The sequence below is a fragment of the Ambystoma mexicanum genome, chromosome 2q (assembly GCF_040938575.1).
Source record: "Ambystoma mexicanum isolate Mex_15411 chromosome 2q, UKY_AmexF1_1, whole genome shotgun sequence".
Taxonomy (NCBI): Eukaryota; Metazoa; Chordata; class Amphibia; order Caudata; family Ambystomatidae; genus Ambystoma; species Ambystoma mexicanum.
The window spans coordinates 197,076,492-197,099,293 of NC_090924.1; the positions used below are offsets into that span (position 1 = coordinate 197,076,492).

Consider the following 22,802-nt stretch of genomic DNA (forward strand, 5'->3'; position numbering starts at 1 on the left):
ACCCCCGCCCCTGTGCGTTTGACAGCTGTAGGGCTGTGAATGACTAGGATTTTGCATAAAAAGGTGAGAGTATGTCCATGCATCTATGAGGGAGCTGAAGGTGCCCGAACTCTGACCTCAGGAGCCAGGCTGCTAAGTTGAGAGCTTGCGAGCATGGATGTAGTCTCGCCCAGATCTTGAGACAGCATGTTGTACAGGCACGGCAGCGTCCTGGGAGGGGAGACTGACATTGCCATGAGATGGGAGAACCAAGAACCAAGGTTGGGGGGCTCACACAGGGGCCACCAGAATTATAGTGACTGGTTCTTGGTGCATCTTGTGCACTATTCTGTGGAGCAGGGGAATCAGGGGTGGTGGTGGGACGACAAATCTCCCAGACCATGTTATCCAAAGACCGTTCCCTTTGGAGCGGTTCTATGGGTACCTGGAAGCGTAATCTGGGCATTGGGCAGTCTCCAGAGTCGCGAATAAGTCGATCTCTGGAAAGCCCCATTCTGTGAAGATGCGGAGTAAAATGTCCTCCTGTAGCCGCCACTCCTGCTGTACAGGTATGTTGCAATATGTACTCGTAATAGTGTTGGCCTAACTAAGTGGTTCTATAACTGAATAACACTGTATATTGAGACCAATGGGGCCTACTACCCTTTAATTACTTATTGTAATCTAAAAGTAGCCAACTGTGGTTGTATTCCCCAAGAAAAACTGAATGGCATTCTGAATGTGTTATAGGTTTGACTCACCTGGACTGCCGATTGTAATCTAAATAAGGTTATTCCTTGGTTTGTAGACCATAGGTATTAAGTTGTTTTTTTGTAATTGTGTTTATATGATAAATGTTATAGCACGAACTGTCCCAAGATTTATCTTGGCCTACTTTTAATTAAATAAACCAGTGTTTCTTTGGAACATATGTATGCTACAATTTCTTTGTACTAAGCTACAGCTCCCTCCTAAAATAGGCGTGGCTGCTGTGTCTATGCTACCAAATGTTCTCAGGTGGTACAGCCTTGCACGAACAGTGGAGTTTTGTGCTGCCTCAGATATGGTTTTATGAAGCACTTAGTTGGACTTTAGGAAAGAAACTCACTCATATGGAGAGTGCCGAGGGGTTTCTGCTCCTATAGCAATTCTTTTAAAGTAACAAGCATGGCTGGTGGCAGAGGGCATGTTCTACAGACTTGCACTATTTCATGCTCGCAGGCTATATTCACAGCTGTGGCTAGACACAAAAGGCTCACTTTTGTTCCAACATGGCAACATAGAAAAAAAAAAAAAAAAGCTACCATCTCTTGTATGGCTCCTCCTTGATCCTCCTACCATCCTTGGAAGGGGAGGTCCTGATTTGAGTTTGGTCTTCAGTGGGAGCCCTTTGTGTAGCCTGCAGAGTCTCAAGGAAAGGAAGCATGGGAGTATCCCGAAACTCTGCTACCCTTTGTCTTCTGATGTGCCTGAAAGGAATCCGTTTCTCACAGGGGCAGGGAGCGGAGGGGGGGGTTGGTTGTCCCAACTGGACAGCAACCCACCCCTTTTTGTAAACTTCAGGAGTTTGCATAGGAGAGTTCAATCCTAATCAAAAGGTGGGACTCTTGAGGCAGAAGGTAAGTCGACCACTGGAACAGAAGACCCGAAGAAGACAACCAGAGATGCCTGAACCTTCCAGCAATCGCGAAGAGACCACTGCTGTCCTGCCCCAGTTTGCAAATCGACAGAGTTGCTCCGAAGAGGACGACTCCTTTCCTTTGGTTGGTGGTACCAACTAGCCATAAGACGACCTGCAGAACGAGCCATCCCCCGATGTGCTGTGACCTTCCTGGGCTGCAAACTACCAATATGAGGTGAGCTCTGACCTAATCGCAGTGCATCATCTTCGCGTGAACAAATCCTCTCAGGACTTTGGTGTGCTCCAGTTGGCCCTCCAGAGGCAAGATTCCCCCTCCTCAAAGGCCCCTCACCAGAGTGCAGGACCGAAGAATCGAGGCGTAAAAAGGGGCCAAAAATACAGACCTACATGGGAGTATGAGGAATTCTTTGCAGAGAGTCCTTACTCTCGACTGCTGCTGCAACATCCGTTCCAGAGTCCCCCCATTTGTCACCACAACCATGGAACTAGAGACTAGGTCCACTGATGTTGCACCGTGAAAGAAACCAGCTGCATATTCACCACTCATGTACTGTGGAACTTGGGGTAGTACTTACCTCAAGACATTTTGTCGCTCCTGTGTTGCTGGAGTGCCGATTCCCCCATTTCGGTTTTCACTCATACTAGTTGCCCAGGCCTAATGCGTGTGCACCTATATGGAGCCTTTCCCAAGGTCGCTGAAACTTTTATGACCTACAAATCATTCTACAAACTTCGAACCTGAAGAATCCTCTGCAACGTTGCCTTTTCTGCTGCTGTGTCTTACCTGCTTTTTCTCCAAACTGACTGAAGAACACATACCTAGTTAGGGATGGACTGCTAAAGCCTAAGGCCACTGTAAAGTATTAGAAGTCTTTGAAAGTGTAAAACTGCTATTGCTGGTGCTGAATAGCCCTTTTTATTCCTACAACAGAACATTTTGTGAGTTGCTATAACAAGTGACATTACTTACCCTTGAACTGTGTTCATGATCTGTATACTTCCATACTATGTTTTACTCAACTAAAATATTGCTGATGTTTTCTATTGCGTTTAAATAGTACTTACTTACCTGAAAATAATTTTGCCTTATGTATATAAAATAAATGTCTATTTTACTATAAGACACAAGTTACTTAACTGTAACTGTTGTTCTCCAGCATGGGTCTGGCATGGATTCACATGCTCGTGAATATTCCCCGTTGTCAGGCTGGGAATTCTCAGTAAAAGAAAAAACCGTTTCAGTTTCATTTCCAAACTGTCTTTCTCCTATAAGCCAATCACTGAGCTTTGGGTCATACTGCCCCAGCCAATGACTGCCCTGTACCCAAGCCCCTCCTCTGGCACCCATCTTCCGATTTGGTAGCACGTAAAGTGGCAGTAGGACCAAGAGAAGAGCCGCAGAGGGTCAGGCGGGAGTGTTCGCATGTGAATCCATGCCAGACCCGTGCTGGAAAACAACAGTCACAGGTAAGTAACTTGTTCCTTCTCCAGCATGGGGTCTGGCATGGATTCACATGCTCACAAATAAAAAATACAAAGCAGTAGATACATGCACAACAACGGGAGGTGGCAAGGCTCAACAGAAGCAATCTCTTACCTCCTCACCAGGCTCATCTTCAAGCGAACAGGTTGCGCAGCACTGCTTGGCTGACTCTGGACTCTTCCCTGTAATCCCTTTCGACAGTAGAATTTCGTGAAGGTGTGCGTCGACCTCCAAGTAGCAGCCCTGCAAATGTCCAGCAGGGTCACACCAGACAGGAAAGCTGTTGTAGCAGCGATCGCTCTGGTAGAACGGGCTCTCGGACGGCCAGGCAGCGGTCAGTTTGCCAACCGGTGACAGTGAGTGAGTGCCGGAGAGAGCCACCTGGAAATGGACGCCTTGGACAGATCACTGGCGGGAACGAGCGTCCCTTAATGAATTCTTTGACCAGACGGTGCGACCACAGTGAAGACCGTCCCGGAGATCTGGTGTAACGGGAGATAGCCGCCAGATGTACCCAGAAAGAGGCGTGAGCCAGTCCCAATTTAGCCGACAAGGGAGTAGTTTGTTACCTGTAACTCCATTTCTCCAGCTTTGGTATCTTTCATGGATTCACATGCTGTGAATATTTCCCATTGTCAGGCTGGGAAACCTCGGTAACTTTAACCTAGCGTTTTCCTATGGAACACTTCGACACTTTAGCATCCTATCGACATCTTTTTGGGTGCTTTAGGCTACACCAATAGGACGTCTGGTATAAATAGCCAGGCCCCCACGGCTTCCCTTCAGATTTTAACCCCCAAAGTAGAGCAAACCCGAATCAAGGTTTGCCTGGAGGGGCGGCTGGCGGGGGTATGTGAATCCATGAAAGATACCAAAGTTGGAGAAATTGAGTTACAGGTAAGAAACTACTCCCTTCTCCAGCATTGGATCATTCATGGATTCACATGCTGTGAATAGATTACATAGCAGTATGACCAACCACTGGCGGTGCATGACAGGCAAACCAACTCCATGCCCCCAGGCCAGAACCACGAACACAAATGATAACATCCAACAACATGCATGATAACAGAACCAGCAAGTGATGGAGTAAACCAAAACCCCTGGAAGCTGCAGAGCCTACCTTAGTGAAACAGGTGTTGGAGGACCGCACGTCCCAACTACACATCTTCCATATTTTGCTGTCCCAGAAAGTAGTGTCTGGTGATGGTATGCGGCACTGCCCAAGATGCCAACTGGCAAATGGCACCAAGCGGTATTCCAGCCCAGAGCACCGCTGCCGACGCAGTGGACCTTGTAGAATGGGCCTTAGGAGTTCCCCTCAAACGCTTGCCAGCTTTCCCGTGACAAAAAAAAAATTGTGGATTAAACCCAATGGGAAAGTCCTTGCTTGGAAATGGATTGTCCCTTGCTGGAGGAACCAAAAGCCACAAACGGCTGTTTTGACTTCCTGAAGTCCTGAGTACGGGCCAGATAAAACTTCAGCACCCTCTTGACGTCCAGGGAATGCAGGGCTCTTTCCACTGGTGTGGCTGCATTAGGGAAGAACGAGGGCAAGGCAATTGTAGCGGGATTGTGAAACGCTGAAGGCACTTTCGGTATAAAGGGCGGATTAGTAGACAGGGGAACCTCATATCTCATGAATTGCAGGTATGGCGGGTCAGTGACCAGCGCCTGAAGCTCTGAAATCATTCTGGCAGATGTGATGGCAACCAGAAATGCTACTTTTCACAAGAGGAACTTCAAGGACGCTGTCGACATGGGCTCAAACGGCAGTTTCATGAGAGCAGAGAGAACCATATTGAGACTCCATACCGGTGCAAACCTTTTCTCCGGGGGGAAACGTCCAAAAAAGTCCTTTCAGAAAGTGCTTAACCAACCTGTCACTAAATAGAGGAGTAGCATGGCGCCATCTGCTGAATCTGGAAATGGCCACCAAATGTACTTTGATTGAAGACAACACCAGGCCCCCCCCCTGCGTCAGATGCAGCAAGTATGGAAGAATCTGGGGAGGTGAAACTTCCACCGTCCACACGTCCGGTTGCTGCTCTCACCAGGCACAAAATCTTGCCCATTTCCTACTGTGAGAGACATTAGTGGAAGGTGCCCTTGCCGCCTCCAGGATCCGACGACACTCCTGTGAGATACCTAGATGACAGAACTGAGTGATCAGGAGCCATGCAGCTAGGCTGAGAGATGCCGGATCGTGATGCCACACACTCCCGTCGTCCTGTGACAGCAGATCCTATTCTGCACCCAGACGAAGGGGCTCTTCCACCGCAAGATGGAGATTTGAGAACCACGTCTTCCTGGGCCAGAATGGGGCCATCAAGATCACTTTGTACGGATACATGCGCACAAACTGGATCGTCCTCCGAATCAGCAGAAACAAAGGGAACGCATACCCTAAGAGCCCCGTCCACAGGAACGAGAATGCGTCACCTTTTGACTCTGGATGAGCCACTCTGCTAGCAAGCAATCGGCACTGCCTGTTCTCTGGTGTGGCAAACAAGTCGAGGGGGGGGGGGGGGGGGGGGTGGGGAACCCCCACTTCAGGAAGATCCTCTTCACCTGCTCTTCCTTCAGCTTCCACTCGTGCAACTGTCCCCCTGTTCTGCTGAGATTGTCTGCTTGCACATTCTGGACCCCCAGCACATGGTAAGCTGTAATGTGAATTCCCTGTGCAATGGACCAATGCCACACCTCCTGAGCTTCTTTGGACAGAGGCAGAGAATGCGTGCCTCCCTGCTTCCTCAAATAGAAGATTGTGGTGGTATTGTCCGTCACCACGCAAACCACTGCACCCTGGATGCGAGGGAGAAAGGATTTCAGGGCCCAGTGCACCGCTCTCAACTCCAGTACGTTTATGTGCAATAGCACCTCCTCTCAAAACCATGGGCCCTGGACCTGCAACTGGCTGAGGTGCGCCCCTCAACCCATCTGGGAGGCGTCCGTCACTATCGTGAACTAAAAGTCTGGTTCCAGCAGGGGCATGCCCCGTACCAGATTGGTCGTGTAAACCCACCATTTCAGTGCATCCACCGGCCCCCGGGAGATGACCACCTTGTCCAACCATAACCCCCGACTTTGCGACCACCTGTCTGCGCAAAATGTTTGCACTGGCCGCATGAACAGGTGACAAATCGGGATCAGTGGAATGCAGAATGCCACGGAACCCAGCAGTGACATGCAACTGCTGACCGAGACCATAGTTCCTTGGCACCATTCGGCCGCCCCGGACTGCAACTTCACCACTCTTTCATCAAAAGGCTTCACCAGATTTTCCTGCGTGAGAGACTGAGCACCGAGAAAAACCAACTCCCTGCATGGCTTCAGATAGGATTTTGCAAAGTTGACAGCGAACCCCAGCCGTTCTAACATGCTCATTGATGCCTGGAGAGACTCCAACGCTCTTTCCGGTGACAGCCCCCATACCAACCAGTCGTCCAGATATGGGTACACATGATGCCCACCCCTGCGGAGGAAGGCAGCCACTGGAGCGAGGCATTTTGTGAACATCCTGGGCACTGACTTTAGTCCAAATGCAAGGACGCGGAATTGGCAATGATTGTTCCAGACTAGAAAGCGCAGGAACTTCCGATGGTTTGGCCACATTGGGATGTGGAAGTAGGCATCTTTCAAATCCAACGACGCCAGGAACTCTCCTGGCTGCACCGCCCGGATTACATCCTAAAGCGTAAGCATCTTGAACTTCAGGCATTGCAGATTTTTGTTCAAAGGCCAAAGATCTAGAATAGGCCTCCACTTTCCATTGTGCTTTTTGATGACAAAATACCGGGAGTACACCCCCCTGGCCCTGTTCCGACACCGGAACTGGTTCTAGCGCCCCTTTCACCAACATGAGTTCTACCTCCTGCCACAAGACTTGCAGGTGCGGCTGCACCACCTTCACCAGCGGAATTGGATGTTGAGGACGCCGAAATGCCAACGATTGGCCCAACACCCAGCAGTCCGTAGTAATGAGTTCCCACTCGTCGACATGTTGCGACACTGCCCCCAAGTTGACTGCCCGCCTGGCAGTCATTGCTGAGGCTTAGACTGCCGTCCCCTAAGGCGGAAGGTCCCTTCTTACTTTGCGCCTGATAGTCCCTGCTTTTCTGCGCTGACTGGAACGAGCGCTTGAAGCCTTGGGAAGAGTAACTGGAGCAACTAAACTGTTGTGTGAAGTGGTAAATCGGGCATTACCAGAGGCCCCTCGAAACACCCAAAAGGGGCGAAAAGAACAGACTGTTTGCAGAGCCCCCAGGGACTTTGCCGTCTGTCTTCCTTCATTCCCTTTAGCACCTCATCAATCTTTTCGCCAAATAGCTGCTCCCCCTCACAGGGCATATCCACCAATTTATGCTGGACCTCAGGGCGAAAGTCAGTGCAGCGCAGCCACGCCTGCCTCCAGAGAACACCACCATTATTTATTTGTTCAAAGCCTGACTCTGCCAAGTCCACTGCAATGTTGTTGCTGTGGTTGGAGGCTTCCTCCCCCTATCGAGCCAGCAGCATAGCCTCCTTGCGTTGTTGCTCTGGGAGATTATCTAAGAGCGGGGCCAACCAGTGCCACATCTCGCCATCATACCGGGCCAGAATGGCCAAGGAATTAGCCACTTTCACTGTTGTGGTGCCCACTGTGAGGACTTTCTTCCTGAAAGCATCTTGTTTTCTGACCTCACAGTCCGGGGGTATAACACTTGTGCTGGCTCCTCGCCTTCTGACTCGCCGTGGCCTAAACCACAGACTCCGGCGTGGGCTGAGACATGAGGCACTTGGGTGACGATTCTGGGGCCTTTAACCTCTTCTCTAGACGGCCCTTCACGGCTGGTTCTGAAAAAGGGTGGCGCATCTTGCATAGACCCTCTTGCCACACAAGGTCCAAAATGAGGACCGAGAAGACTGCCTTCTGTCGTTTCCCCATGTGATCGAAGAGAAAACAGTCCTTTCGCTCTTCAGGAGTTAGGCCAAATTCTTGGCATGCCTTCGCCATCGTAGCGTGAAATGCCCCAACATCATCCGGCGGAGACGGCTGAGCCGAGCTACTAGGCGGTTCCACCTCTGGGTCTGTATCCCAAGTATCATCTCTCCTGGGTGGCGAGGACATGGTCGACAGCGTGTCACAAGGCCCACTCTCCAGCTCCGAATCGACCAACTCCCTTTCCTCTGGATGACTTTGGACAAGGCCCAGCTCCACCGGCGACATCAATGGCAGCCGCACCGGAGGCAAATGCCTGGGGAGATTCGGCCGAGGGGCCTCCACATGCACACTACGCACCACTGGAGCCGCTCAAAATCTTGCATCCGATTGTCCCAATAACAAGTGGCGTGTACTTAACACCTGCAATGACAGCAGAGAATGAGGATTCACCAACGGGTACAGGGGTGGCCCAGCCCCAACCCTACTCGACATAGACGGACCTGCCTCCTGCAGACCCTTTGGCGATGGATGGAAACCGGGCTCCTGCTCCTCCTCCAGACCTAAGGACACCGAATACGGAGCTGGTTCCTGTTGAAGAATGTCCACCGAGAGCAATGGCCCAAAGCCAGCCCCAGACTGCCAAGGCACCCCCTCAGGCAACAAACCCTCCATCTCCAGCAGAGCCGACAGCAGCAGGGGCCCACTAACAGTCACGGCCGTAGACAGAGCCGACAACACTACCGTTGGCAACAGAAGCAAAGACTGCACCACCACCATCGACGAGGAAATCTCCATCGACTAGCCCTCCGTCGTCGGTACAGAGGCCTCCAGAGGTCTGGCTTTTTCCAGCAAAGCGGCCTTCTTAGACGAAGAGCCAGAATGGTATTTCGACGAGTCCCGGCTGGAAGATGACCTATGATGGTCCTTGGACGACGAATGCTTCAAAGAGGAAGACTCCCTTGACTTAGGCTTCTCTCTGTCCACCGTCTCGGGCCTACCACCGGACACCTTCATCATGTCCCGTCAAGCCGACTTGGCCAGAAAGGAGCAACTCGCCCCATTAGAGTGATGCGACCTAGATACAGAGGATTTGCTACCTCTCCCAATCTCCGACGCCGGCATCTCTTTGTGCTGCTTCTTAGATGGGGGTTCAGCAGACACCGCTCTACGGTGCGTAGACCACCCCTCCACCGCTGTGACTGAAGACTGGCTCCCCCAGGACAATCCCACCTCCAAGGGCGGGTACGTGCCCTTGTTTAGCCAAATCAGACATCGGTTGTGGTCCTTCAGTGGTTTTTTGAGAAAAACATTGACAGATCTCACAGGCATCCACGGAATGGTGGGGGTACAGACAATACAGGCAATCCGTATGGCTGTCCCATTTCTTCTGGGCCACAGATGACATTATGGCCGAAGTATGAAAAGCACGTGTAGAACACAGAAACATGAGGTGATCCCAACAGTTTGGAGACGGTTGACATCTGAATGGAAGTCGCAGGAGCAGGGCTACTTATACCAGACATCCTATTGGTGTAGCCTAAAGCACCCAAAAAGATGTCGATAGGACACTAAAGTGTGAAGGTTTTCCATAGGAAAACGCTAGGTTAAAGTTAACGAGGTCTCTCAGCCTGACGGGAAATATTCACAGCATGTGAATCCATAAAAGATCCAATGCTGGAGAAATACAGAAGTATTTGAGGGGCCGTGACCCTCAGAGTTGACCTCAAGCCGCTTCCATTTGTGTCCGTAGCACTTAAATGTAGCTGCCCTGGCCTTGGCAAGTACCTCCCAGCAGTCCGCTGGAAGATCATAGCCACCGAACTCTAATGCTGCAGGAACCAGGCCTTGAGGTTCAGAGACCTCTGGTCGTGGTGTAGAATTGCGCTTCCTTCCCAGGCGAGAAGATACGTGACCACTGGCAGCCATGGAGGGGACGCTGACATGCTGAGAAAGGTCCGGGTACCAGATCTGCCTCGGCCACGCCGGTGCGACAAGGATCATCCTACACCGGTACCATCCGAGTTGACTGATGACTCGAAGTAGTAGCAGCAACAGAAGGGACACATGCAGAAACACGCCTTCCCAAGGGAATGAGAATGCATCCCCCATGCTCCCCGGCTGGGTGAATCTGCTGGAGAACCTCAGGAAGTTTTGTCTGTGAAGACCGTCACCACTTTGCCCTTGAGGGACGGCAGAAACAACTTGAGGACCCAAAACACTGCTGGTCACGGTGGAAGAAATCCAGGAGCAGAGCCATTTTGTACCAAACCTCCCGGTCATATCTGGGCACGATCACCAGGGCATTGGCCTCTTTCACCATCGTCGCCGCCGAGTAGATTACCTTTCTACCAACGGAATCCAATTTTTTTTCCCTGGTTGTCCGGGGGTACAGATGAAGACTAACTCAATGACTTCTTCCTGGCGGCCGCCGAGACTAGAGTCTGGCGACGGTTGAGAACGCAAGCACTTGGGCGCAGACTCCAGCACCCAGTATGCGGTCAGCCTCTTATGCCTTCGAAAGGGAGGCCACCACCATCTCAATAAAAGAGGATGATTCGGCCTGAACCACCTGGGCCTTCACCGGCAGCTCGGATACCTTGTCCTGCTTGGCCTTCTCCTTCATGACTGTTTTGGACACCTTGCATTTTTTGGCCTTCTCTGGAGTTTCCCGCAGCTTCCCTGGCGTAGCCGACTTCCTCTTGGATAAAGAGCTGGAGCGGTGGCTGGAGATCAATGCTGACAGAGACTATGAACACGCCCTGACCGTCGCGGGACCCGCTGAAGCGGCGAGTCTGACGGAAGCGGACTTGGGGTGCTTGGTCTTGTGTTGGGCCCCAACCGATTGAGGGCCCTCAAAGGCTTGCTCAGGTTAGCTGGATACAGAAGAGACATGCCCCTGAGAATCACCAAGGGTAGAGGCCTTGGTCTTGAGCAACGCGGCAAACCGGATGGGTCGATCCTCCATTGTGCGCTTGTTGAAGCCACAGCAGATCTCACAATTCTTTTCTTTATGCTCTGGGTGTAGACAATACAGGCAATGGGAATGCTCGTCATCCAAAAAAACATTCTGCAAACCGCAGCTGGTGCACAGTTTGAAGAGAGAAGCTCTGTCTTTCTTCTCCTGAAACATGATCTGGCGCGGTGTAGGCCTGAAGACTTCTGTACGCTTCCAAGAAGAACACACGACTATTTCTGCTTTCGTGGGGGCAATGAAAGATGCCGAAAAACAGATCCCTGTTAATCAGAAGGATAAGCGATGGAGCACAAGGGCTCAATTGAATCGAAAACAGTTTTCCTAGCAGAAAACGTGAAAAAACGCAAAAAGCTTGAAGAGCGAAACACAAGGACTACCAACACTTGAACGTGCGGTAAACATCTGAAGATGGCTGCCAGAGGAGGGGCTTAGGTACAGGGCAGTCAATGGCTGGGGCAGTATGGCCCAGAGCTCAGTGATTGGTTTATAGGAGAAAGACAGTTTGGAAACAAAACTGAAACTGTTTTTTCTTTTACCAAGGATTCTCAACCTGACGACAGGGAAAATTCATGAGCATGTGAATCCATGCCAGACCCCATGCTGGAGAACTACAAGTGTGTAAGAGTTTTTTTGAACCTATGTATTTACTGAGTTAATTGTACTTGCCTACAGCTCACATACTCCTAAGAGAAGCTTGGCTGCTCTGACATTGTACCAAACCCTTTGCGTAGTACAGATTTATACTAAGAGTTGGGGCCTGTATACCAAGGGAGAGTTTTATTAAGTCTTACCTTTAATAGACATTAGGAAAACACCCCTAACAAAACGTTATTCCCTGTAGCAACTACTGTAATCCCAAATCCATAGTTAAACTTCTCCCTCCATGCTCATGGGGTGTCATCCTCAGGAAGTCCACAGGACCAGGGACAGTTGCACAACATTGTTAGGATTGGAAAAGTGCACAGGCGAGGAGTCGTGGAAAGGTGATTCGTGGCTACACCCTTGAAACTTTGCTGCCATTCCTTTTATCAGAGCATTATGTTTGACTCTTATCCAATGCCCTGTCCCCTTTCCTCCATACTCATGGTAGATTTCAAAGCACGCTAAAGAGTTGGTGGATGGAACAAAATGGATGCAATGAACTAGTCAAGGCTGTTAAAATGTTTGAGGACCAACTGCCAAAACCTAGCAACCGGTCTTCAAACAGGAGACCAAAACTAGAACGCAGGGAAATGCCCATGTACCCACTTTCCAACTCCAGGGCAATCGGTCTATGACAAAGCCACAGAAAATTAATTAAATTGCACCAAACGGGCTGAAAACATCAACCGAAACTAAAGCAGTCTTATAATAAACCAAACATCCTCCATTGTTAGAATGTATTTCATATATGCTTGAAAAAAATCTATATATTTAAGACTCCAAAAAAAGTGATCCTACCAAGTCAATTGAGGAGACCAAATACACATTTTTCTGCATCTACCTTTCCAATCATTTTATGTGCTAGTGAAAAGACAATGTTAGGTTATTTTTAGGCTGCGTCCAATTGTTTCCCTTTCAGTGAGATGAAGTGAAATGTAGTGCTAAAATACACATTTGCAATACACTTTCAACTATACAAACTCCACATTCATTTAACTGCGGCATTAAGCCACTCCATTACGTAATATCTCAATGTTAGCTGAGTGTTACAATCAAACAGTTATCCTCAGAAGCAAAGCAAACACAGACCCTTTATCACACAAAGGCATGTTGGCAATGTTCAGTATGTTTTCATTGCCGTCTCTCGACTGGTTTACTCGCATGGACATAGAAAGGCTTGTTCTGCTTGGAGACTGGTCATACACAAAGTTCCGACATGATGCAAGTTTGGACTCCAATGCCTGAAAAACAAGTTTTAATATATTTGAATTTCAATACGCACAAACTATAAACTTATTAATTTAAAATTCACTAAATGTCAGTGAGAAAAACATCAGTCAGTTTACACAGAGAATGCATAAATGCCAACGGCTATTGTGTTATTAACATTTACTGGCAAAGAACCATATTTCTTTCCAAATGACACAAACGCTTAATTTGTGGAAGAGCACAGTGGAAAAGCACAGGAATCCTTAAATATATAGTTTTCAAATCCTCAGAGGAGTCAGTGTGGGTAATATGAAAACAAATGTACCATTCAGATTTGACAGACGTTTAGAATCAAGGGCGTTCTCTGCTAAAGCAGAGGAAAGCAACTTGCAGTGCTTCAGGCATTGTGGCGTAGGAATCCTTTGATCCTTTCCTGGCTAGGTGTTGGTAGATTTTCCTTCTTGAGTGAAAGTCTGCCCACTTTGTGAATCCGCCCAGCACTTTTGCTGGACTATTGGATTTTTGGACTGATTCTACCGAGCGAGTGGAACCTTTTTCCACACTCGCTCATTCTTTTATTCCAACCACGGAAATATCTTTTTGAGATTATGCTTTTCTCCATATTTTCTGGCATCTACATTTTATTATTGCAGCACAAGCACTTTCTGTGCACTGTGGCTGGGAGCGCCTTGAGCTTCCCTTTTTATTTTACCCATTTTAACATGTGTTACCAGGGCAGGCAGTACACCCTTTTGTCCCACCTGCATTTTATTTTGTGAGATCAGCACACCCCACCTTAAGTGGAGTGCCGAGGAGAAACATGGTCTCCCTTTTCCAGTAACTTTTAGTTACTGTTACAAGTTTATCTGACGGGCAGTCGGCTGTGTACCTTTTTGCGAACTTTTGTCGCAGGCTGCCTTTGCAGTTTCAGTAAGGGACACAGGGGTCACCATTTGCCTAAAATGGCGGCTGTACTTTAAGCCACGTTCTTGATTACTAGAGCATTCTACTACCTGCCTGGTGCGGGAGGTTTTGAGTCTTGCCTTTGGCAGGCTTCCCTTGTAAAGCCCGCCAAGGCTCTCAGAGTGTCTGGAAGGACAGGAAGTTGGGAGGTGACCGAAAACTCCCTGATCTTTGTTTGAATGAATGCATGTCTGTCTGTTGATTTGTGGGCCCAACCAGTTTTCCTGCATAAAAGAAGAGGGTCCTGGAACAGAAACTCAGTCGCCACTGGAACTGAAGATCCGAAGGCCATTCACAGACCCTTTCCAGCGACTGCGAGAGCCATTAGAGTAACCACTGCTGTTCCGATCTCTACTGCTGTGTGACAGGGAAGCCCCGAAGCAGAGGATTTCCTCCCTTGCACGGGTGGGCCTAACCAGACCAAAGACCAACTACATTTTGCACCCTCCCTGGAAGAGCTGAGCCCTCCACGGCCCGCAATTAACCAATGCCCGGGGCCTCGTGCCATTTTGCAGTACAATGTCTTCCGAAGCGTGGTGTCATCTGAAAAATTATAAGTTAGTCACTGTAGTGACTAACATACAGTTAGTCCTTAGTCCCCTTTCCACCATATGCATTTCCACATAGACGGGAACGGGCCGAATTCACCAGCGATCCTGGGTTTGGTTCGGCCATGTAATAACACGTGTGGATACTTATTCTGTCTTTTTTCATACAGGTACTCGGTCCTCAGGCATCATGCTCCTCCCCGGCGCATGGCGACTTCAACAGGGTTCAGCCAGTGTCCATACTGCGACAAACTTCCTGGGGCTACACTCAGTTGTAATCGCGCATGCAGTATGGGGGGAAAGGAGACGGGACGTAGGAGTAATTATAAGTTACTCACCTTAGTGACTAACATACTTTTCTCCATACGTCCCACCATCCTCCGCCCTAATAAAACTGGTGTCTAGTATAGAGAGCGCTTGTAGTTCACTCACTCTCCTAATGGAGGTGATCGCTATTACGAAAGCAGTCTTAAGAGTGAGGTCCTTAAGGGATGCCTTGTGCATGGGTTCAAAGGGTGAGCCCATAAGCCTGGTAAGTACCACGTTTAGGTCCCATCCGGGAGCTGGATTGGCTATAGGAGGGTGTATCCTCTTTACTTCCTCCATGAAGGCTTTAATAACTGGGACTTTCCACCATGACACTGAGTTGAGAAGTGGTGTATGCGGAAAGTGCAGCTAGATGAACTTTAATACAATTAAAGACCAATCCTGAGTCTAATAAGTGAGTCAGGTAAAGAACAATATGTGTGGGAGAGCAGTCAGTGGGGTTGATGCTCTTATGTCTACACCAGATGACAAATTTCTTCCATTTGCTACAATAGCATTAACGAGCGTTAGGTTTTCTAGCCTCCCTAAGAACGTCCATGCATCTTTGAGGGAGCTGTAAGTGTCCAAATTCTATGACCTCAGGAGCCAGGCTGCTAAGTTCATGGTCTGTGGGCATGGGTGTATCGTCTTGCCCCTGTCCTGTGACAGCATGTTGTACGGGCAGTGTAGTTTCAGCGGTGGAGACAGACATCTCCATCAGGTGAGCGAACCATGGCTGTCGGGCCCAATAGGGGCCACTAGTATCATGGTGACTGGTTCCTGGTGGATCTTGTGCACTATTTTGTTGAGAAGGGGAGTCGGGGGGTTAAAAGCGTAAACAAATTTCCCTGACCATGTTATCCAGAGACTGTTCCCCTTGGATCGGTTCTGGGTGTACCTGGAGGCGTAATCTTGGCATTGGTAGTTCTCCAGAGTTGTAAACAGATCTATTTCTGGGAACCCCCATTGTGTGAAAACGAAGACGATGTCTTCTCTTAACCGCCATTCATACTCTGCAGGCAGCGGGAAGTCTCTGCTGAGTTAGTCTGCTAGCAGATTGAGTTCCCCTGGTACATGTTGTGACAACAGGAACAGGTTGTGTTTGAGAGCCCACTTCCAGATGTTCTGGGACAGCTTGGACAGTCCTGGAGAGTGCGTGCCCCCTTGCTTGTTCAGGTAGTACATGGCTGTGGTGCTGTCTGGGAGGACCATCACTGTTTTCCCTTGCAGGTGTGGCTGGAAAACCTTCAGTGCTTTGAAGACTGCTAGCAGTTCCAGCAAGTTTATGTGTTTGGACGCTACACCCGGAGTCCAAACTCCATGTGCAGTCTCAGGTGAGCCCCCCATCCTGTGAGGGATGCGTCTGTGGTTAGAGTGGCTTTCATTGCGGGTGTGGCGAATGGTTTCCCCATTACCTGGTTTTCCTTCGACCACCACCATAGCGAGAGAACCAAGGCCTGCGAGACCACCACTAGATCGTCCCATTGTCCGCTGGCCTGACATCACAGGCTGTTGAGCCACTCTTGCATTGGGCTCAGGCGCGCATGGGGTACCAAATATATACATGACGCCATCATTCCTAGCAATCGCATTGCTTTGCGTACCGTCACCTCTCGACCGGCCACATATTGAGGGATCTGAAACAGCATATTTTGGACCCCCTCGTTGGAGGGGAAGACGAGGCTGTCCTTTGTTCGATTTAGAGCCCCTAGGAATTGTTTGATCTGGCTGGTGTCTAGGCTGGCCTTCTCGTTGATGGAGAAGCCCAGTTGGAACAAAAGGTCTACAGTCTTTTGGGTATTTCAGAAGCAGGTCTCGTAAGAATCCCCTGTTATGAGCCAATCGTCGAGGTAAGGGTATACTGGGATGGAGAGCCTGCGCAGGTGGGCCGCTGCCACTGCCAGTACATTTGTGAATACCCTCGGCGCTGACGCTATGCCGAAGGGTAGCACTCTGAACTGGTAGTGTTTGCCCTCTATCATGAATCTGAGGTATTTTCTGTGCACTGGAAACATTAAAATATGAAAGTATGCATCTTTCATGTCCAGTGTTGTCATGTAATCTCCCTGTGAAAGTAGGGTGATTACTTCCTGTAGGGTCACCATGCAAAACTTTTGAGGTTTGACAAATGTGTTTGCTGGGCGCAGATCTAGTACAGGGCACATGGTTAAGTCCTTTTTGGGTACAAGGAAGTACACTGAATAAATACCTTCCGTTACCTGTAATAGAGGCACAACCTCTATTGCTTTTAGTAGCAGCAGTTCCACTTCTCGAAGAAGGCTGGCAAGGTGCTCCGGTGAGAAGCGTCGTGCCCTTGGGGGTCTGTACTTGGGGGACCGACTGAATTCTATGCAGTAACCACAGGCTATGGTTGACATTACCCAGCGGTCTGATGTTATTCCCTCCCATGCTGGTAGCAAAAATGTTAACTGGGCCCCGACAAGCGATGCATGGGAGGGGACCCGAACCTTCGGGTCATTTGGTGTTGGTAGCCGGGGATCCTCTGGGAGTGGGGCCCGACCTCTCCCCTTGCCATGGCATTGTCCTCTTTGAGTGTATTGGCCACTGGTTCCCTGAGTAGAGAACCAGTTGCCTGCAGTGTACTGCTGTTGTTGACGTTGGCCTCAAAAAAAGTGTTTGTTGCTGAATCCTCGCTTATTGGGAGGGAGGCCTTGAGATTTGGTCTAAAGTCTTTGGGGTGTCGAAATCCTTCTTCGCAGTCTCCAGTGCGTCATCCACTGCTTTCCCAAAGAGGTTAGAATCCTCTATGGGTTTATTAATGAGTGACGCCTGGGTTTCTGGCTTAAAACCTGAATTGCGGAGCCAGACATGACGCTTCAGAAGTACTCTCTGGACTAAAGAACGGCAAGCCGTTTCTGCAGCATCAAGAGTGTTTTTAATGATGCTCTGGTTAACCAGAGTTCCTTCTGTTACTGTGGTTAATAAGCGAGTTCTTAAGGGCTCAGGGACTTCCTCGAGGTCTTGCCGTAATTTTCCCATTGGGCATCAGCATAACTTGCCAGTAGGGTATTATTGGCAATTCTGGCTGAAAAAGCTGCCGAGGCTGTAGTTCTTTTACCTAGGGCGTAGAGCTTCTTTCCTTCTTTGTCTGGGGGTGCTCCGCTGGTTGATAGCGGAACCCCTGCTCTTTTCCTTGTGGTAGTTACCACCAAGGAGTCTGGAATTGAGTGACCCTTAATGTATAATGGGTCCGAAGGAGAGGGAGTAAACAGTTTTTTCAATTCTTGGATTGACCCTTCTGACCAGCGCAGGTGTAGACAGCGATGGGGTGATTCGTCTCTTAACGGAGGCGAGGAGGGGAATGGTTTGACTAGTGGGAGGTTTTTCCTTAAGGTTCTTTCTACAAAATCAGAATCTGGAGTAATTTCCCCAGTTTCAATCTCAAAGTGCGCTGCTGCATTCCGTAGTAGCGCGTTGAAAGTGGGTTGGTCAACTATTGGTGACGGATTCCGGACCGGTGTGGTCTGAGGAGAGGGAAGGTTAGGATCTCAGGGTCTGTAGACGCTGTTGGTGACTGCCAAGGCTGTGAGCCACCTTCATCTGGGTCTTCCTCGAAGCCCCCCCCCACTTATGTCAAGGTTTTCCTCAAAACCACCTTCTTCGAGGTTCTGTTGGTCTTCACTATCTAAGAATTCCTCGTCCTCTTGGAAGTGAGGGTCTTCAGTGAGGTCATAAGTATTAGATTCCTCTTGAAGGGGGTTAAATAGTCTAGGATATTTAGCCCTGGGGTCGTCATAAAGTACCCCTCTTGGCCTCTTGGGTGTTTTGTGTTCAGGAGTGGACGGACATAAATCTATCCAGTTTGTCCATACACGATTGGAATCTGTCAAAAGTCCAATGTGGTAACCCAGAACGGTCTGGAGGCGAAAAAGGAGGCTCTTCTGGCTGTAGCCGTCTTGATCTGTCCCATAACGTAGAGGATAAAGTCCCTGAGAAAACTTCTCGTAGGCTAGGGCCTTCTTTCGAAGGTGGGAGCGGTCCCCGCCTCCTTTCCGGCATTCTCTGCATTTCCCTGGCCTTGTGAGCGGTCTTCCGTGTATCACTCGCCGTCCATTTCTGGCCGTCAGTGGAAACTACACGTGCCAAGCTCTCGATGATTAATTTCTCCGTCGAGGGTTCGTCTGGCGTCGTGCTGGGCGATGCAGAGTCTTTCGGTGACGATAGCACTCTTACGAGGCGCGTCACCTGGCGTTTTGGTGGTAGCGCCCTTGTCTGTAGGTAGCACAGTCGCTAGTCACGTCTGCGGTGCGGGAAGGGCTTGCGACCCTTATGGTCGGTGGAGGACGCCGGTGGGTCCGTTGGTGCTATTGCTTTCTTCGTCTTCGACGAAGAAGTGCCGTGGGTTGTGTGCTTATGTTTATGCCTTCTGTGTTCGTCAGTGTCGCCGGGGTGTTAATCACCATAAGAAGGGCGTGAGCTGAACTTGTCGGGGCCAGGGACAGACGCCGAGGAGCGGTTACGCTCCCTAGAGAGATCTACAACTTCCGAAACGGAGGTCGGGTTATCACTATCCTCGTCACACTCGGCGGCGGTGGGTGAGGAATCGGCTCTAGACATAGCGTAGGCTGCCCACCTCTTGACCCTGCGGTCCTTTAAAGTTTTTGGGCGAAGCAGTTTACAGGCCGCACAGCCTTCCTCGTTGTGGTCGAGGGGTAAGCAACGGTTACGCCGCTTGTGCTAGTCTTTCCATTTGAATTTGCCCTTACATCGTGGGCAAAATCTAAACGGAGTCCTCTCCATAGCTGAGGATACAGATATGAGTGATAACGACCCCGACGGAAAGGGAGTGCGGGGGGGAAAGAGAAAGGCATTCTTAGAAATAGAAGAAATGTCCCACGACCCCACTTTCCCTACTGTCTTAGGCCGGCAAGGCAGGCCACGTGTTCGGCAGCGCCGAAGGATCTCCTCCATCTAAGTCACCGCCGAAGTTCTTACTCGACGGTGAAACAGTTTCTCAGCTTTGACGTCGAAGGAGGGATCCGATGTAATGTATAATAAATAACGACCAAAGGGTCGAGTAAATGTTTTTGCAATTTCTCTCGAGGAGCTCTGCGTTAAGGCGACCAATATCTGGGTGGGAAAAAACAATGAGTGACCTCGACGCGTGAGGGATTGTGGCTACAATGCACATCACTATAGGGCTAGTGTTAGACACGCCTTGTCGATATCCCCTTTTCGACTACGAAAACAAAATGCAATACTCTGCAGTGACCACTGGATGTTGGACTATGCACAGCATGTGATTCTAAGCAGATTAACAAACATCAGAAACTGTGTGCCTCCATACAGTCCTTATCCCTCCTAGACTAAACCTTCTGCTCAGCCATTGCTACCAAAACGTTAATGCTAAATGTAAGGGGTATAAATGTGTTCATTAAAGGTGGGCTTTCTAAAGTCTTGTCTCAGACTGGACCTTACCAAAAATCCTCCAACAACCACACCTCCAGAAGACCTGCGACCATGCTCGTGTTTGGAAGATCCATGTGCAGTTATGTTACAAGGGACACAGTTAAGGAGCTACAATCTTACCAAAGGTAGAAGTAGAATCTGTGCTACAGGTTCAATAACACATACTTAATTATCTTGTTGCTTTTGTACCGACAAGCCTCTGGCCCAGTTCTGCACGTGCAACTCTGTGGTCAGTCTGAACAGGAATGAGCAGCAAAGCTTTCTCCGGGAAGCAAGGATCCCGAAAATGTTCAACCATACGATGCTTTCAGGGTATGAGAAGTGACACTACATCTGTTAATTCAAAACAGTTCAGAAGATTGGATTCCTCAGACACTGACAGTGCTTTGAAAATAAGATTGGTCTTGGCAAAGCGTGGTCCAGCAGAGCTTCCCTACAGTCTTTGATTTGGCATTTGTCTCATTGGGATTCATCCAAAGTTAATATTCCATTGTTCAACAAGATAAGGAAACACACTTGATTTAAGTATGGAACACTCCAGCTCCAATCAGAAGGCTGCATAGTGTTAGGGAGAATTCTCATATATGTGCTAATTCCCTTCACCTTAGAGACCCCCAGCAACTTTGCTGGATTTTGAGGACTTTATTTGTTTTACCTGGAAAGAGTGCAGGCCTTTTTTCGCCCCACTCTCGTATTTTGATGTGCGTTTTACTCTTGGGTTTTTTCATTATGGAGTTTTAAGCTAATTCCATAGGCATCATCTTTTCATGTGTGTTACACAGCACCCTCAGTGCAGTACCAAAGAGATGTCTTTTTAGACTTCCCAAAGGTTTAAATACCTTCTCTGGGATAAACTACGGTTTCCCAGAGAATGTAAAGTTAAATTGACTTTACTAGTCTTTTTAAATTCCTAGACCCAGCAGACACCATCTTCCCATAGAGTGCTGGAGGGGTTACCTAGTATCCCCCGTGTCTAGAAACTCATGTAGCAGTCAAATGCTACCTTTTCCTATCGAAATGGCCAGTGGCAATGGTTTTACAACAAACTACCATGATATTTCTTGACTGCGAACACCGGTAGCTAAAAATTGTGCAAGCCATATTTTTCAAGATGGCGTCTGAGCCCCCTTTTGTTTAAACTGGTCCCGGTCTTCTTTTTCCGCCATTCCTTTTTGGAAAGGTCCTTCTAGAGTATGTCTCTGCGTGCCAAACTAGGTTTGGTGCCTTTGTTTCTAAGCCTTTGGCAGGCTTCAGGAGTGAAGACCACCTCTGTTGGGGTGGGCAGAAAGTGAGGGAGGGGCCGTAACTCCCTGTGCTTAGTCTCCTTGGAGACACAAATGCACTCTGGCGTGATTGGCTGGCTGGCTGACTGTCCGGCAGGGACAGCCACCCTGCTGGTTGAGTGGCAGCTAGGCTGGAATGAATGGGAAGAAACTGGATAACAGGCAGGTTTCTTGGCTTGGAAGGCAGAGTCGACCACTGGAACGAAAGAACCTGAAGACGAGCTTGAAGGACGGCTGCTGCAACTCCTGGACCGTTGGTTTCATTGACAGAGAAGCCCTTCAAGGACGACTTCTCCCTTTGAGTTGGTGGGACCAATCAACTCGACACTAAGCCACCTGGATACCATTCTTGGAGCTGGTTGTATTTTCCTCAGAGTTCTGCAGGAAACCGAATAACCAGGGAGAGGGACACCAGTTTGTGTACTTGGCTACAGCTACCCTAATTGAAGATTTGCCAGTGCCAGCTTTTAGACCAGTCCCAGTGCAGGAGCCCCCCCCCCCCCCCCCCCGACGTTCTCCCTCTTGTCTCCACGACTGAGGCTCAGGAAGAGTGAGATCTTCAGGAACTGCCAGGAACAGAAGTCGTCAGCTGCATCCTTTTCTTTATTTACAAAGGTACTGCGAAACGAGACTGAGCGTACTTGCCTCTCACGGTGAAAGCGCTTGGAACTTCCGCAACTAGCTGGCCTAATCGGCTTGTGACCCAACATATAATTATTCTTCTTCCAAACTATTTCTGAGAACTTCTACAGAGACTTTACCGTTTACTTACCAGAACCATTTTTACATATCCAAGACTTTAGCCCATTGACTTTGGCCTAACCTATTGAATTGCATTGACTCCTCTGGTGAACTCACAGTATCTGCAATGTCTAAGAAGTTTGTAATTCTTTTATGTTCTGAACCCATTCCTTTTTGCTGCTCCTTCAAAGTATTCTGAATGCCATTTTGCTCCTCCTTCAAAGTAGTCTGAATGCCTCAGAAACGTAACTAGTATAGTACTGAAGTGTATTTGTGTATGATATTTAACTGCCTCCTTCTAGTGAATGTTTTATAACTGACTGTTGAATAAATGAATAAGTGTTTAACCATGAAACCTGGAGTGTAAGTTTATTTGAACACCTGCAATTGTAGACCTCTGTGTAACATCATTACAGCTCACATTCCATCTTGAGATGAGCCTGGCTGCTCAGCTTCGCTACCAAAAACTGTTCATTCACGTGTCCATTCATTTCAGCCTAGCTGCAACTCACCCAGCAGGGTGGCTGTCCTTGCCAGACAGTCAGCCAGCCAATCATGCCAGAGTGCATTTGGGCCTCTAGGAAACTAAGCACAAGGAGTTTCAAGCACCTCCCTCACTTCCTGCCCACCCCAAACACTCGGTCCTGAAGCCCACCAAAGGCATAGGAACAAAGGGAC

General features: G+C 49.0%; 1 protein-coding gene across 1 annotated transcript in view; it reads right to left on the reverse strand.

Moving 5' to 3' along the window:
• Window positions 1–22,802, reverse strand: part of NDE1 (nudE neurodevelopment protein 1) — a 225,811-nt gene that overhangs the window by 39,509 nt on the left and 163,500 nt on the right. Inside the window, exon 8 of the mRNA XM_069647124.1 lies at window positions 12,734–12,885. Within this exon, the coding sequence (XP_069503225.1) occupies window positions 12,734–12,885 (152 nt within the window). The remainder of the gene's footprint in view (window positions 1–12,733; window positions 12,886–22,802) is intronic.